The sequence below is a fragment of the Palaemon carinicauda genome, unplaced genomic scaffold (assembly GCF_036898095.1).
Source record: "Palaemon carinicauda isolate YSFRI2023 unplaced genomic scaffold, ASM3689809v2 scaffold50, whole genome shotgun sequence".
NCBI classification, from domain to species: Eukaryota; Metazoa; Arthropoda; class Malacostraca; order Decapoda; family Palaemonidae; genus Palaemon; species Palaemon carinicauda.
This window is the reverse complement of record NW_027171762.1, coordinates 128,179-140,892: the sequence shown is the minus strand read 5'-3', so window position 1 is coordinate 140,892 and position 12,714 is coordinate 128,179. Positions and strand designations below refer to the sequence as shown.

The 12,714-nt window shown below is 47.1% G+C and overlaps 1 protein-coding gene across 1 annotated transcript in view; it reads right to left on the bottom strand.

Moving 5' to 3' along the window:
- Positions 1-11,978, bottom strand: part of LOC137637037 (uncharacterized) — a 66,404-nt gene extending 54,426 nt beyond the window's left edge. Inside the window, exon 1 of the mRNA XM_068369347.1 lies at positions 11,650-11,978. Coding sequence (XP_068225448.1) covers positions 11,650-11,948 — 299 coding nt within the window. The 5' untranslated portion in view covers positions 11,949-11,978. The remainder of the gene's footprint in view (positions 1-11,649) is intronic.
- Positions 11,979-12,714: the final 736 nt, after the last annotated feature.

The following is a 12,714-nucleotide window of genomic DNA, read 5'->3' as shown; positions in this document are numbered from 1 at the left end:
AGAAGCCCGAGTGTCTGGAGGTAACGGCGAAGTAGAATACTCCATTGCCGTTATTCCAAGGGAAGGCTAAGCACTGGCTAATGGCGCCGCGCGCGCCTGATCTTGCCTGGAAGTCGATGGTCTAGGCGTAGGCGACCGAATTAACGGTACTGTCTCAGTAAGAGGTTGCATTGATCGGTGGTCTGGCCTTTTTCCTCTGTTTTCAACCGAGGAGAAGAAGGGTTGAACCCCTGCGTCTTCTTCCGAGGTTCTCGTGAAGCTCATATTCCGTAACTTGTTAGGAAGTACGGGAACCGGAGCTGTTCTGTCTGAAACACGAGGGCGAGGTGAATGATCCCGCGCGGATATGTCTGGAGACTTGCGCGATCGGGAGATTGAAGGACGGGAGCGCTCTCTCTCTGTTGATACGAAGCGACGGCGAGAAGTGCTCTTTCTCCCTTCCCTAGAGCAATCTGAGCTCCTCAAGTTAATATGTGAAGGAGAGGGATCGCGCTCAGAGTGCTCTCTTTCCTTGGTCGCGCTCCAGGCGCAATTAGATGAAAATTCACTCCAACGGGAGCGCTTATTACGCTTAGGAGAACTCTCTCGTGACGAAGAGCGAGAACGTATCGTAGAGCTCTTCTTCTTACAGCGCGTAGATGATCTCGATGACGCGAGGATGTACTCTTCTTATGTTTATGACGAGAGCGCTTATCGTCTCTTGGCGAGACATTTCGTGAAGAGATAGAAGGCGAGGAAGAGCGAGAACGATGACGTCTCTTCCTATGTTGCCTCTCTCTCCGACGAGAATGTCTGGGCGAAGGAGAGCGAACTCTCCTTTTCCTCTTCTCTCTCTCCCTCCTAGCCTCCGAGGAGGACGAAGACGATGAAGAGGAGGAGGAGGAGGAGGAGGAGGGGGAGGGGGAGGTATAGCGATGATCGCGCTTGCGACGTTGTGGTTGCGTAGAAGCGCAAGCGAGGAGCGAAGTAGGCGCAGCGGGAGCTGAAGTTACTACATCTGCCGAGACTTCAGCGGCCGCCGACTGGGTTGACGGGTTGTAGGCGAGGTCCGGAACTCCCGAAGGTTCCAAGACAGAAGGGACCTGAGGTAAGACTGTGCCCACGAGGAACTGGTTCCACACTTCCACTGAAGGAGAACCAGGAAGTCCAAGGGCAGGCCATACCGCTCGAACGTGATCTGGAATAGAAGCGGTAATAGAGTTATTCCCGATGGTGAAAGAAATTGTCCCACTGGGAGGGGCAACGTGATCCGCCTGACCAGGGGGAATGGGGGTTAAGTCAATGGTGCCGCTCTTCCTCGACTTCCCCCTGGAGGAAGGAGGCAAGGAAGATCCTGAAGGGAGAGATCGAGAGGTCGAAGAAGAGGCACGAGACTCCTTACCTTTCGACGGCGAACCTGGAGGTAACGAATTCTTCTTGGATTTCTTCTTTTTTCCTCTTTACGAACTTATCCCACAGAGAGGGCGACCATTCTCTACATACTTGGCAGGGGAGCCTTCAGAACACCTATGACCTCTGCACGAAGGGCATAGGGAATGAGGATCCACCTCCGGTGGTGACATGAATGTGCCACAAGATTTCGGGGAATCCCGGGACACTTCCTCATAATAGAGGACATCACATCTAATAAAGAAAAGAAAAGCAAAAGTTAATCAAAAAACACAAAAAAGAAAGGCTAGTCTGCCAGTCAAACAAAAGCAGGAGCAGCAGTGTTACCACTGCGACGGCTAGAATTCAATATAAGGTATTCAGTAGCTCCCGACCGGCAGTCCCCTACCGGTAACAAGTGGATAACTACCGGCCCGGTCGTTAACGACCTTGTTAAGGTTTTCTGCCGTATTTTTCAGCTCGCGCTAGAATATCTCCTATAGTAAAGAAAGAGGGTTTGTATTTAGTGTAGGAAAAAACAATATTATGAAGCCAGTTTTACCCTTTTAAAACATTACGACTTGGAGTTACCTTGCCAGGAGTGAAACCAATTTGGATGCAAACAAGAGGATGACACTTAGTTTTAGGGTAAGCTAAGGATACAGCAGTCTAAGGGGGTCCCAGCCCTCCCCATAGTAAGAAATATGATAAATTCGGAGAAAATTTGTATTTTGCCTAACTATACAAACCTTAGCTATTTAATATGGGTATTACTTTCTGCGTAGCTGAAATGACGAGCCATTAGAATTTTAACGAGGGTTTACTACCCCCATCGCTAGATAGCGGGGGGTAGGGAGGAGTAGCTTGCTACCCCTCCCTCCCCTCACACACCTGTGTGCTGAACTCACTTTGCTTAGAGGTAGAACTTCACGGGGGATAGGGCTGGTGGGCAAGTTTGATTAAATAGCTAAGGTTTGTATAGTTAGGAAAAATACAAATTATCTCCGAATTTGTCATTTGTTCCGTAACTGAAATACAAACCACGCTATTTAATATGGGTGACTCAATCCTTAGGAAGGGTGGAAAAGTCCCAGCCATACTGGCTTTTGGCTTTGCCCGGGGACTCATTATCTGAGTGTGTCAGCAATCAACAATAAAGAGTCCCTGCACCTTGCTCGCACCTTGCTATGCAAGGACTGCGGCCTACATAAGCTGTGTGTGAAGGATTGTGTGACTCGTCCTAGGAAGTTGACCTGAAGTTCTTAGATGGAAAATTTAGGCTAGGACTATCTCAATACCACCTCGTCAGGGTATGGGGAAATGACAGTATTAACTTAATACTAGGAACACAAGGAAACATGGTTTACCTGCAGTGGTTTGAGGTCAGCTGTGCAGAGAACCCAGGATGCTGCTTTCCCCAAGAGAGGGGAGGATGAAGAAAAGAATATGGGCCAGACATACCTTTTCTTTTATGCAGACTAAAACCGGGTAAAAATGCCCTCTACCCCCCAGTTGTTGTGCAGCCACCACAGGGCCGATAGAGAACATATCGAGCCTCCTGTGGGTCACGTCTTGCAGGTAGTGGGCTGTGAAGGTCGTCCGACGCTTCCACACCCCTGCTTGTAGAACCTGCGTCACTGAGAAGTTTACGCCCCTGACATCATGCGCTCTAAGGCGACATGATGGAGGAGGGACAGATGGATCACCCTACAAATCCAAGCTGAGATGGTATTCTTGGTGACCCTCCTCTTCTTTCTCCCAGTTCTCACAAACAAAGTTTGCACTTGGGGACGAATACAGCCGTTCTTTGAGATATAACCTCAGACTCCTTACTGGACACAGTAGGGGATGGTCTGGGTCATCTGTTACAGAACGAAGACTCGAAATCCCGAAAGAGTCGAATCGAGGATCCGGCACTCCCAGATTCTGTGTCTTAGCCACAAACTCAGAGACGAATCTGAACGTTACCTCCCCTCTTCCCCTTGCATGGGCGATGTCATACGAGAGACCATGAAGTTCACCGACTCGCTTGGCAGAGGCCAAAGCTAGCAGGAACACCGCCTTCCAAGTTAGGTGGCGATCTGAACTCTGTGTAATGGTTCGTAGGGAGGTCTCTTACGAGACCTGAGAATTCGAACCACGTTCCATGGAGGAGGTCTCACTTCTGACTGAGGGCAGGTAAGATAATATCTTCGTATGAGTAGGGAAAGTTCCAGCGAGGAAGAAATGTCCACTCCTTTGAGCCTGAAGGCTAGACTTGAGGCTGAGCGATAGCCTTTCATTGCCGAGACTAAAGGGCGCATTCTTCCCGCAAATATACGAAGAACTTCGCTATCGCTGGAATAGTGGTATCGAGTGGAGAGATACTCCTTCACGACTCCAACCACAGAAAACTCACCACTTTGCCTGGTAGACCCCTGCGGATGACCTACGCAGGTGTCCAGACATCCTCGCAACTTGTTGCGACAATCCTCTCTTAGTGAGGAGATGCTGGATAGTCTCCAGGTGTGAGGTCGAAGCGAAGCTATGGCTTTGTGAAAGATGTTGGCATGTGGTTGTCTGAGTAGATTGTGTCGTGGAGGGAGCTCTCTCGGTAACTCTGATAGGAGTTGCGGAAGGTCCAGAAACCATTCTGCGTGATGCCATACTATAAAGGGTCTTGTTGAGCACCTTCCTCATCAGACAGAACGGGGGAAAAGCGTACACGTCGGTACTGTCCCACCGTTGTTGGAAGGCATCTTACCAGAGTGCCTTGGGATCTGGGACTGGGGGCAATACAGCGGGAGCTTGAAGTTCAGCGCTGTAGCGAACCAATTCACAGTCGGGTAACCCCACAAAATCAAGACTTTGTTGGCTACAGAATGATCCAAGGACCACTCAGTACTCATTATCTGAGACGCTCTGCTCCGACTGTCGGCGAGCACATTCCCTTTGTCTGGAATGAAGCGAGCCGATAGAGGAATCGAGTGGACTTCGGTCTATCTCAGTATCTCTACTGAGAGATGGGATAGCTGCTTTGAAAAGGTACCTCCTTGCTTGTTGATGTAAGCTACTACTGTGAATGTTGTAGCTCACCACACCACAGAATGATCCACCAGGTCTTTGTTGGAACTGTTGAAGGGCCAGGAAAACGGCCTTCATCTCTAGCAGATTCATATGGAGGCACTTTTACGATTCTGACCACAGGCCTGAGGTACTGTGGTACAGAACGTGCCCCCCCCCCCCCATCTTTTGTGGTGTCCGAAAACAGCATCCAATCCGTGGGAAGGAAACAAGAAGATCCCTTCTTCTTCGTAGGTTCTCGCCTGTCACCCACCACTGGTGGTTCATCTGTTCCGCAGGATCCATAGGGATCATGATGTCAGGGGAATCGCAGTCTCGATTCCACTAGGACCTGAGTCGCCCCTGGAGAAACCTCATCCTGAGGCGACCGTTGAGAACTAGACGAGTCAAGGGTGAAAGGTGATCGAGGAGACGTAACTTCGATTGGGTTGGAAGCTCTTCTCGTCTGAGGAAAGGGCTTGTGACTCTTCTCAGCCTTTCCATCCTGTCGTCTGACGGAAAGGCCTTATGGAGATTGGTGTCTATAATCATGCCTAGGTGAACCAGTCTTTGATTGGGCAGCAGAGCGGAATTCTCGAGACTTACCATGACCCTTAGGTCCTGGCAAAGTCCTAGAAGTTTGTCTCGGTGTCAATGAGGGAATGACTCCGAGTCTGCTAGGATCAGGCAGTCATCCAGATAATGGAGGAGACGGAAGTTGATCCTGAGTGCCCACAATGATATTAGGGTAAACACTCCGCTGAAACCCTGTGGTGCTGTGGAGAGACCGAAACACAGCACCTTGAACTGGTGCTCCTTGTTGTCTATGCTGAATCCTAAGTACTTCCTTGAAGACGGATGGACTGGGATCTAGAAGTACGGGTCCTTCAGGTCCAGTATACACAAGTAGTCTTGCGGTTTACTGCAAGACTGACTGTGTCGGCGGTTTACTGCAAGACTGACTGTGTGTGCGGTCTCCATGCTGACCGGAGTTTGCTTTAATCTGGGCCTCTGCCCACAGAGTTCGCCCCCTTGCTGATCCCATGGCAAGGGTGCTAAATGACACCGGATTCGTCCTCAGGGGAGGTAGAGGTGTTGTGAACAAGACGCGATATTCCTGACTGATTACGGAAATTTTCCAGGAAACGGCCCTGAGTTGCCGCAACTTGTCTGCGCAACCTTGTAGGTATCCCGCCACTGGCAGAAATGCAGGGGAACTGGCAATCCTAGCGTTTGCAGCCTCGGCTGCTCCTTCTAGGATTCTTCCCTCCCCTGGGGGACTACTTGTCTTTCTTGTCCTTGACCGGAAAGGGCTTAGACCCCACTGTCTTAGCTGCCGTTGTTTTAGTGAGACGTGGTTGCCGAGGTGCTGGAGGTTTTTAGGGCTTGAATGTCAAATCCCCATATAGGAGGGAGTCTTGGTGACTTCCTACACCTCTCAGCCGCCTGCTTCACGTCCTTAGGCTCAAACAGGTTCGTTCCCATGACGAAAGAATGTCTGAGCCTGTAGATTTTGGTGCTAGGGGACTCCCGTTACTGTCTTGGAGTCCTTTGACTCCCTCCCGGGAGGGATGCAGGACTCCAACAACGACGGAGGCAGGCTCTTCTCCACCCCTATTCGAGAAGACTTTACCGCCCGAGGTGGGGTTTCCCTCAATGGTGTGATTGGGGAACGTCTCACCTCCCGTGACTCTCCTGAGGGCGGGAAAACTCCGTCCGAAGGTGAGGGAGAAAAGTCTGAGGGGGAAGAGTGCCTGCCTCGAAGACTTACGAGGAGACAGCTACGTCCTCGTAGAAGTTACCTCGTCCGAAACTCCTCTTTTCCTCATCGGGGAAGTGGATGCAGCTAAGGATTTGTGGCTCAACTCAGAGAGAACAGCTTAAAAGCCTGTGCTACCGCTCTGATTAGAGTTCCAAACCAGGCTGCTGACTGACGGCTGCGCTGTCAAGACACTCCCACTGGAGGGGAAGTCGCCTGTAAAAAGATAAGGATGGCATGTCCCTGGGCCTTTCTGGAACCTTACCCCCACCAGCAAGCACGCTGTTCTGTGCTTGGGGGGGGGGGGGATGTGGCGATAGTGCCCTTACCGCGCGATGTCCGGTAGCCTCGCGCGGGGGAGGGTATTGGTGATTGCGCTAGGGAGCGCGCTGGGGAATACCCGGGGGTCGAGCGCGAGAGACTGTCGAAGCGCTGATGCGGGCGTTATGGAATACCCTGGGATCGCGCGCGGGAGACTGTTGAAATGCACGCACGCTCGTGCGCGCAGGCGAGACTTCATAGAGTGCGCAGGAATCAGATTGATGCAGGATCAGAATGAAGAGCCCGTGTGGACCAGAATGTTGGAGTGTGCTGCAGCGCGTAGGAGTTGTTGGCGCGCGCGCGGAAGACCATCGGTGCGCGCAAGACTATTAGCGTGCGGAAGACCATCAGTATCCGCGCACGAAAAAGATCGTCGGCGCTTGCGTGCGTAAGAAGATCGTAAGCGCTTGCGCGTGTAAGAAGATCGTCGGCGCTTGAAGATTGTCGGCACTTGCGCGCGTCAGAAGATCGGCGAACGCACGCGGGAAACCATCGGTGCCCGCGCGTGGACGATCGTCAGCGCTTACGCGCGTAGGAAGATCGTCAGCGTTTGCGCGCGAAGAAGATCGTCGGCGAGCGCGCTTCACGCGCTAGGTTGAAGGGTCAGCTGACAGGACAATCAGGAACTGGGATGTGTCCTTAAAAAGGGCGGGCATCCCCGATGAGGACCGTAGACAGGTCTGCTTTAAAGTCCAGGGCCAAAGTCCTTCGTTGCAGCGCAAGGTTGAGCTGGAAGATCGGTAGGTCAGCTGGCAGGACGATCAACACTAGAAGTTCTGCTTGATCCTCCGAGGGGGGGTCTCTGTGAGAGACCTCTCCTGCGAACGAGAGAGGTACCCTTAGTAGAAGAGACTTGGAGACACTCGCAGGCTGAAGCACTGGAGAGTGCCTGTGTACAATCTCAGGAAACTCTGATGCGTGCTGATGTGCAGGTGAGCGTTGGCGCGCAGGGGAAACCTGGCGCTTAGGGGAAGTATGTGCAGTATTTGCCCATACGCCCTTTTTCCCACAAAGGGATCGATGCCTGTTTAACAACAAGATGCGTTGGTGTCCACAGCGCATCAGCAGTCAGGAACGGAGACGGCAGGTCAGCAGGTCTAGGAGATGGCGAACAAAACTGCGGAGAGGTCCGGATCAGCAAGCTGATATAATCAGGAACAATCCTCCGAAGAGGAGTCTCTATGAGTGGCCTCACTCGCGAACGAGAGAGGTGAACACTTCGTAGAAGAGACTTGAAGACACTGTTGATGGCGCCCCTTAGGGCTATTGGATCAGCAAGCTGACCTTATAAGGAGCAATCCTCCGAAGAGGAGTCTCTATGAGTGGCCTCTCTCGCGAACGAGAGAGGTGAACACTTCGTAGAAGAGACTTGCCATGACTGTGCTCCACCCCTGAAGGAAGAGAAACTCAGCAAGGGGGGAGAAAAGTCTGGCCGAAGAGCAGCACAGTAGTCGACGGCGATGAATTATTAAGGTAAGGGAAGTTCTCCCTCTGCAGGGAGAAGAACTCACACCCGGGGAGGGAACCTCCCTCGGAAGGGAAGTTACCCAACCCCTGGAGGCGAACCTCCTTTAGCATTCTAAGATGATCTGAAGTGCTGGCATGTTGACACGGGAGAACTTCTAAGAGCAGAGATAACGCCCATGACGACGTCCTTTGAGGGACGTCAGCGACAGCAGACTCCCCAGGCACAAACAGGACAGCTCTGCTTCGTTGCCACTCTTTAGTCAAACGAAGAAAAACTGCATAGTTAACTGGGAAAATGAAATTAAATAATTATTTAACAGAGATTCCCCAGGGAGGAACTCCGAAGGGTAACCCCAAGGGAATAGCAAAAAAAAATAAGAATTAAAAATTAAGTATGCACCCTCCTCCCCCACTAACATTCACGGGAGAAGGGGGAGAGCGGAGAAATTGTAATAAAAACAGAATTATAATTATCTAAATCATCTAAGAATGTTCACTAATAGTAAGAACCACTGACCCCCGAAGGGAAGTGTTCCCCACAGAGAAGCTGAAAAGTTAAAAATACAATTAGATTTCATTAAAAATAGAGACAAATAAACAGAATAGTAACCCAACCCGCAACGGGAAAGGAGCTTCCGTAATAGTACGTAGTAGTAGTAAGGGGTGAACAACCTCGAGTAGAGAGAGAGGCCGTAGTCAATCTAAACTCCCACATTCCCCTCGCTGAGAATCCAAGTTCCCCATAGGAAAGGAGGAACAGCGAAGATAATAGATGAATGAAGAAAGTCCAGCGATGACGATTCCCCACGGCGGCCGAGTTAACGGAAAAGCCGAAGGAACGACCGAAGGACCAAGAGGGAGAGGCCGTACCCCATGACGTGTAACCGTGGTGGCCTGGCACTACGCAGGTGTCGTTGTCGTACATCACACACACAGCACAAACACTGAAAAGAAAACTTACTACATTTCTATACACAAATATATACATAAACATGAAGAATGTTTATATATATTTACAAGTATAAGAAAAAGTAAGTAAAAAGACAAAAGGCATTAATGGCTGTCAAAGAGGCGAGGGAGAGAGCGGACACGTCCGTCTCCCACCCAAGCCGATAGTAAAGTGAGCTTAGCACACAGGTGTGTGAGGGGGGGGGGGGGGTAGCAAGCTACCCCTCCCTACCCCCCGCTAACTAGCGATGGGGGTAGCAAACCCTCGTTAAAATTCTAATGGCTCGTCATTTCAGCTACGCCGAAAGTAATACCCATATTAAATAGCGTGGTTTGTATTTCAGTTACGGAAAAAAGGCAAGGATACTCCTCCTAGGTTAAGTTAGGTGGGGAACCTCAGTTTATGTGTTCTTGTACAGTATTTGTTTTTCTTTTAAAATGCAAACAGTTGGAAAATTCCTTTTCTGTGAAGAAAATATTGAAAATATGAAAAGTGTACTATAACACATGTGGGTGAAAAGAGAAAAACTAGTGAAAATAAAGAACACACAAAACTAAAAGACACAAGAGGCACCGATGCAAAGGCGAAGCCTCGACTTGAACCTTAACCTGGGGTTTTCCAGTAACAACATTTGGAATTTTAAAACTTTCAAAATTTAGAAGATACGAGTTTTCTCAAATCATTTGTATCAGCATAGTTCATACGTACCTATAAATAAAGGGCTTCAGTAAATATTTAGCTATACTTTAATTACCACCTACAAAGCCTCCTCGATCTACAAAATAAACCGATCCAAAATCAAATAATGTACCTCAAATCTATATGTAGCCAACAAATTGTGTCAACATGAGAATAGTTAGATAGTTTCAAATTATTGGAAGCAGGTAGATGTCTAATGAATGAATAGTTAGATAGTTTCAAATTATTGGAAGCAGGTAGATGTCTAATGAATGAATAGTTAGATAGTTTCAAGTTATTGGAAGCAGGTAGATGTCTAATGAATGAATAGTTAGATAGTTTCAAATTATTGGAAGCAGGTAGATGTCTAATGAATGAATAGTTAGATAGTTTCAAATTATTGGAAGCAGGTAGATGTCTACTGTAGGTTCTAGAGCTTTCAAATTTCCAGCCCTAAGAATATATGACACTATCCAACTAGATGTCCGAAAGACTGAAGATATTAAAGCCTTCAAGATTGATTGATTGATTGATTGAAAGTTTTCTGGCATCCTGACATCTAAGGTCATTGACGCCCGAGAAGCCTTCAAGAAATTGAAGACTTTCTTGTTTTCTACACATTTTGATAAAGTGGATTTGACAATTAACGCAAATTATATAGTGATACTCTAAATACTTAAGAATGTCCATGACAAAAAAAAATGTAGTTTCCGTGTGACAGGACCAGGCAAACAGCTCGGAGCCTTTGTACATCAGCGGCCAGTTCCTTCAGCGTAATAAAAAATGGACATCAACTAATCTAAACTTTCCTCCCTAACCTAAAACCCGTGTCCTTACCTACTTAACTATCGAGGGGGGGGATATTGGCACCCTGCGAAACCCCTTAAGTCTGCCGTAATCATACAAACAGGTGGCTGCCGTCATAAATACACCCTATCAGCCTAAAGTAAATTAACAGTTGGACAATTATCATTGTTACAAGCTAAGCTATAACGCTAGTTGGGAAAGAAGGATGCTATAAGCCCAAGGGCTCCAACGGGGAAAAATAGCAGAGAGGGGAAAGGAAATAAAGAAATAAAAGCTACATAAGTAATGAACAATTGTAATAAAATATTTTAAAAACAGTAAAAACATTGAAAATAGATAATTCTTTAATATAAATTATAAACAATATACATATGGGGGTGTATGTATGACAGCGGCCACCTTCATGTATGATTACAGCTGACTGAGAATACGGCACTCTAAGGGGCGCGTTAGTCCCCCCGTTAGGTAGGTAGGTAAGGACACATCTTGGAGCCTTTGTATACCAGCGGCCAGTTCATCACACGTTCATTAGAAATGGACATCAACTAAAACTTTACCCCCTAACCTAAGGATGCTATAAGCCCAAGGGCTCCAACGGGGAAAAATAGCAGAGAGGGGAAAGGAAATAAAGAAATAAAAGCTACATAAGTAATGAACAATTGTAATAAAATATTTTAAAAACAGTAAAAACATTGAAAATAGATAATTCTTTAATATAAATTATAAACAATATACATATGGGGGTGTATGTATGACAGCGGCCACCTTCATGTATGATTACAGCTGACTGAGAATACGGCACTCTAAGGGGCGCGTTAGTCCCCCCGTTAGGTAGGTAGGTAAGGACACATCTTGGAGCCTTTGTATACCAGCGGCCAGTTCATCACACGTTCATTAGAAATGGACATCAACTAAAACTTTACCCCCTAACCTAACCTACATGCCGTGTCCTTACCTACTTACCTAACGGGGGGCTAACGCCCCCTTGCGACACCCCTTACACTGCCGTATTCTATATTAGACATAACAATACATACAGGTGGCCGCTATCATACATACATCCCCAAGTCTTATAGGTTATGTTATGTGGGGGAAGCTTAGGTTAGTTGATGTCCATTTTTTAAGCAAACATCAGGAACTGGCCGCTGATATACAAAGGCTCCTACTTAAAAAAAAACATTCGCTACGTTTGAACTTTTGAAGTTCTACTGATCAAGGCCACTGACAGAATTGGAATTACAGCCTCCACCTTCCTTACCTATTAAGAGCATAATACCCTCTGAAGATCATATTCCTATTATCGTCCGACACTTGATGGTAACACTTATTTTTACAATTACAATTGGGCCCGATGGCCCGCGGGCCCACAAGTTCCCCCTTCGTATTCACATAAGCCTGTCCTGATAAGATAGCCCTCTTTCTTTTCTCCTTTTTCCAGTTCTCCGGGTTTCTAGTACGCTTCTTCTTTTCCTTGGGGGATTCCTGGTGGACTGTGTTTTGCGTAGGGGGGACGAAAGTGGGTTGAGGCACCATGGAATGGTAGAAGCTGGAAGCCATTGTTGATTGTTTACAAAATACTGGAGGAGAAGAAGCACGTTCGAGTTCGATAGAAGGTATTCCAGGTAACTTCGAAAAATTCTTATTTTACGCTTTTTTATCATTAATGACCTTATTTGTGAGTTATTTATAATATATAATGATAAAATACTAAGCTAATTCAATATATTAGCTTGTATTATTGAAAAATATGTCAATTCCTAAAAGAACGTAACTTTCAAAATTCTAATTTTACGCTTCTTATATAACCAATTACATTATTTATGAGTTATTTATAAAATATAATGATAAAATACTAATATAACGTAATATATCAGTTTGTATTAGTGAAAAAATATGTCAATTCCTAAAAGAAAGGAAAAATAGCACAAACGAACGCATTCACCGTTCCGCCCAAAATGTGACGTCACGCGAAACGCGAACTGTGATTGGTCGAAGGTCTGCGTTCTAGAAAGTCCTTTGTTAGGGGCTGTAGGTCAATACTTGTGTTTCCCTGCTTCCCTCAAATGCGACTCGCGAGGAGAAGCTGAAAGAATAAAAAGGACATATGTTCACTTACGATATAAACAAAACCACGTGCTTTACTGGGGCCAGATGGCTAATGCCGTTTGTGAAAGACAGGACTTTGACATTCATACCACTTAATAGTCAAAGTCAAAGTCAAAAACCTTTATTCCATTATAAAATGGTTATTCTGTTACATAACAATATACATTATTTACATAAAATTCACAATAATTGGATTGTAAAAATTTAGGATATATAT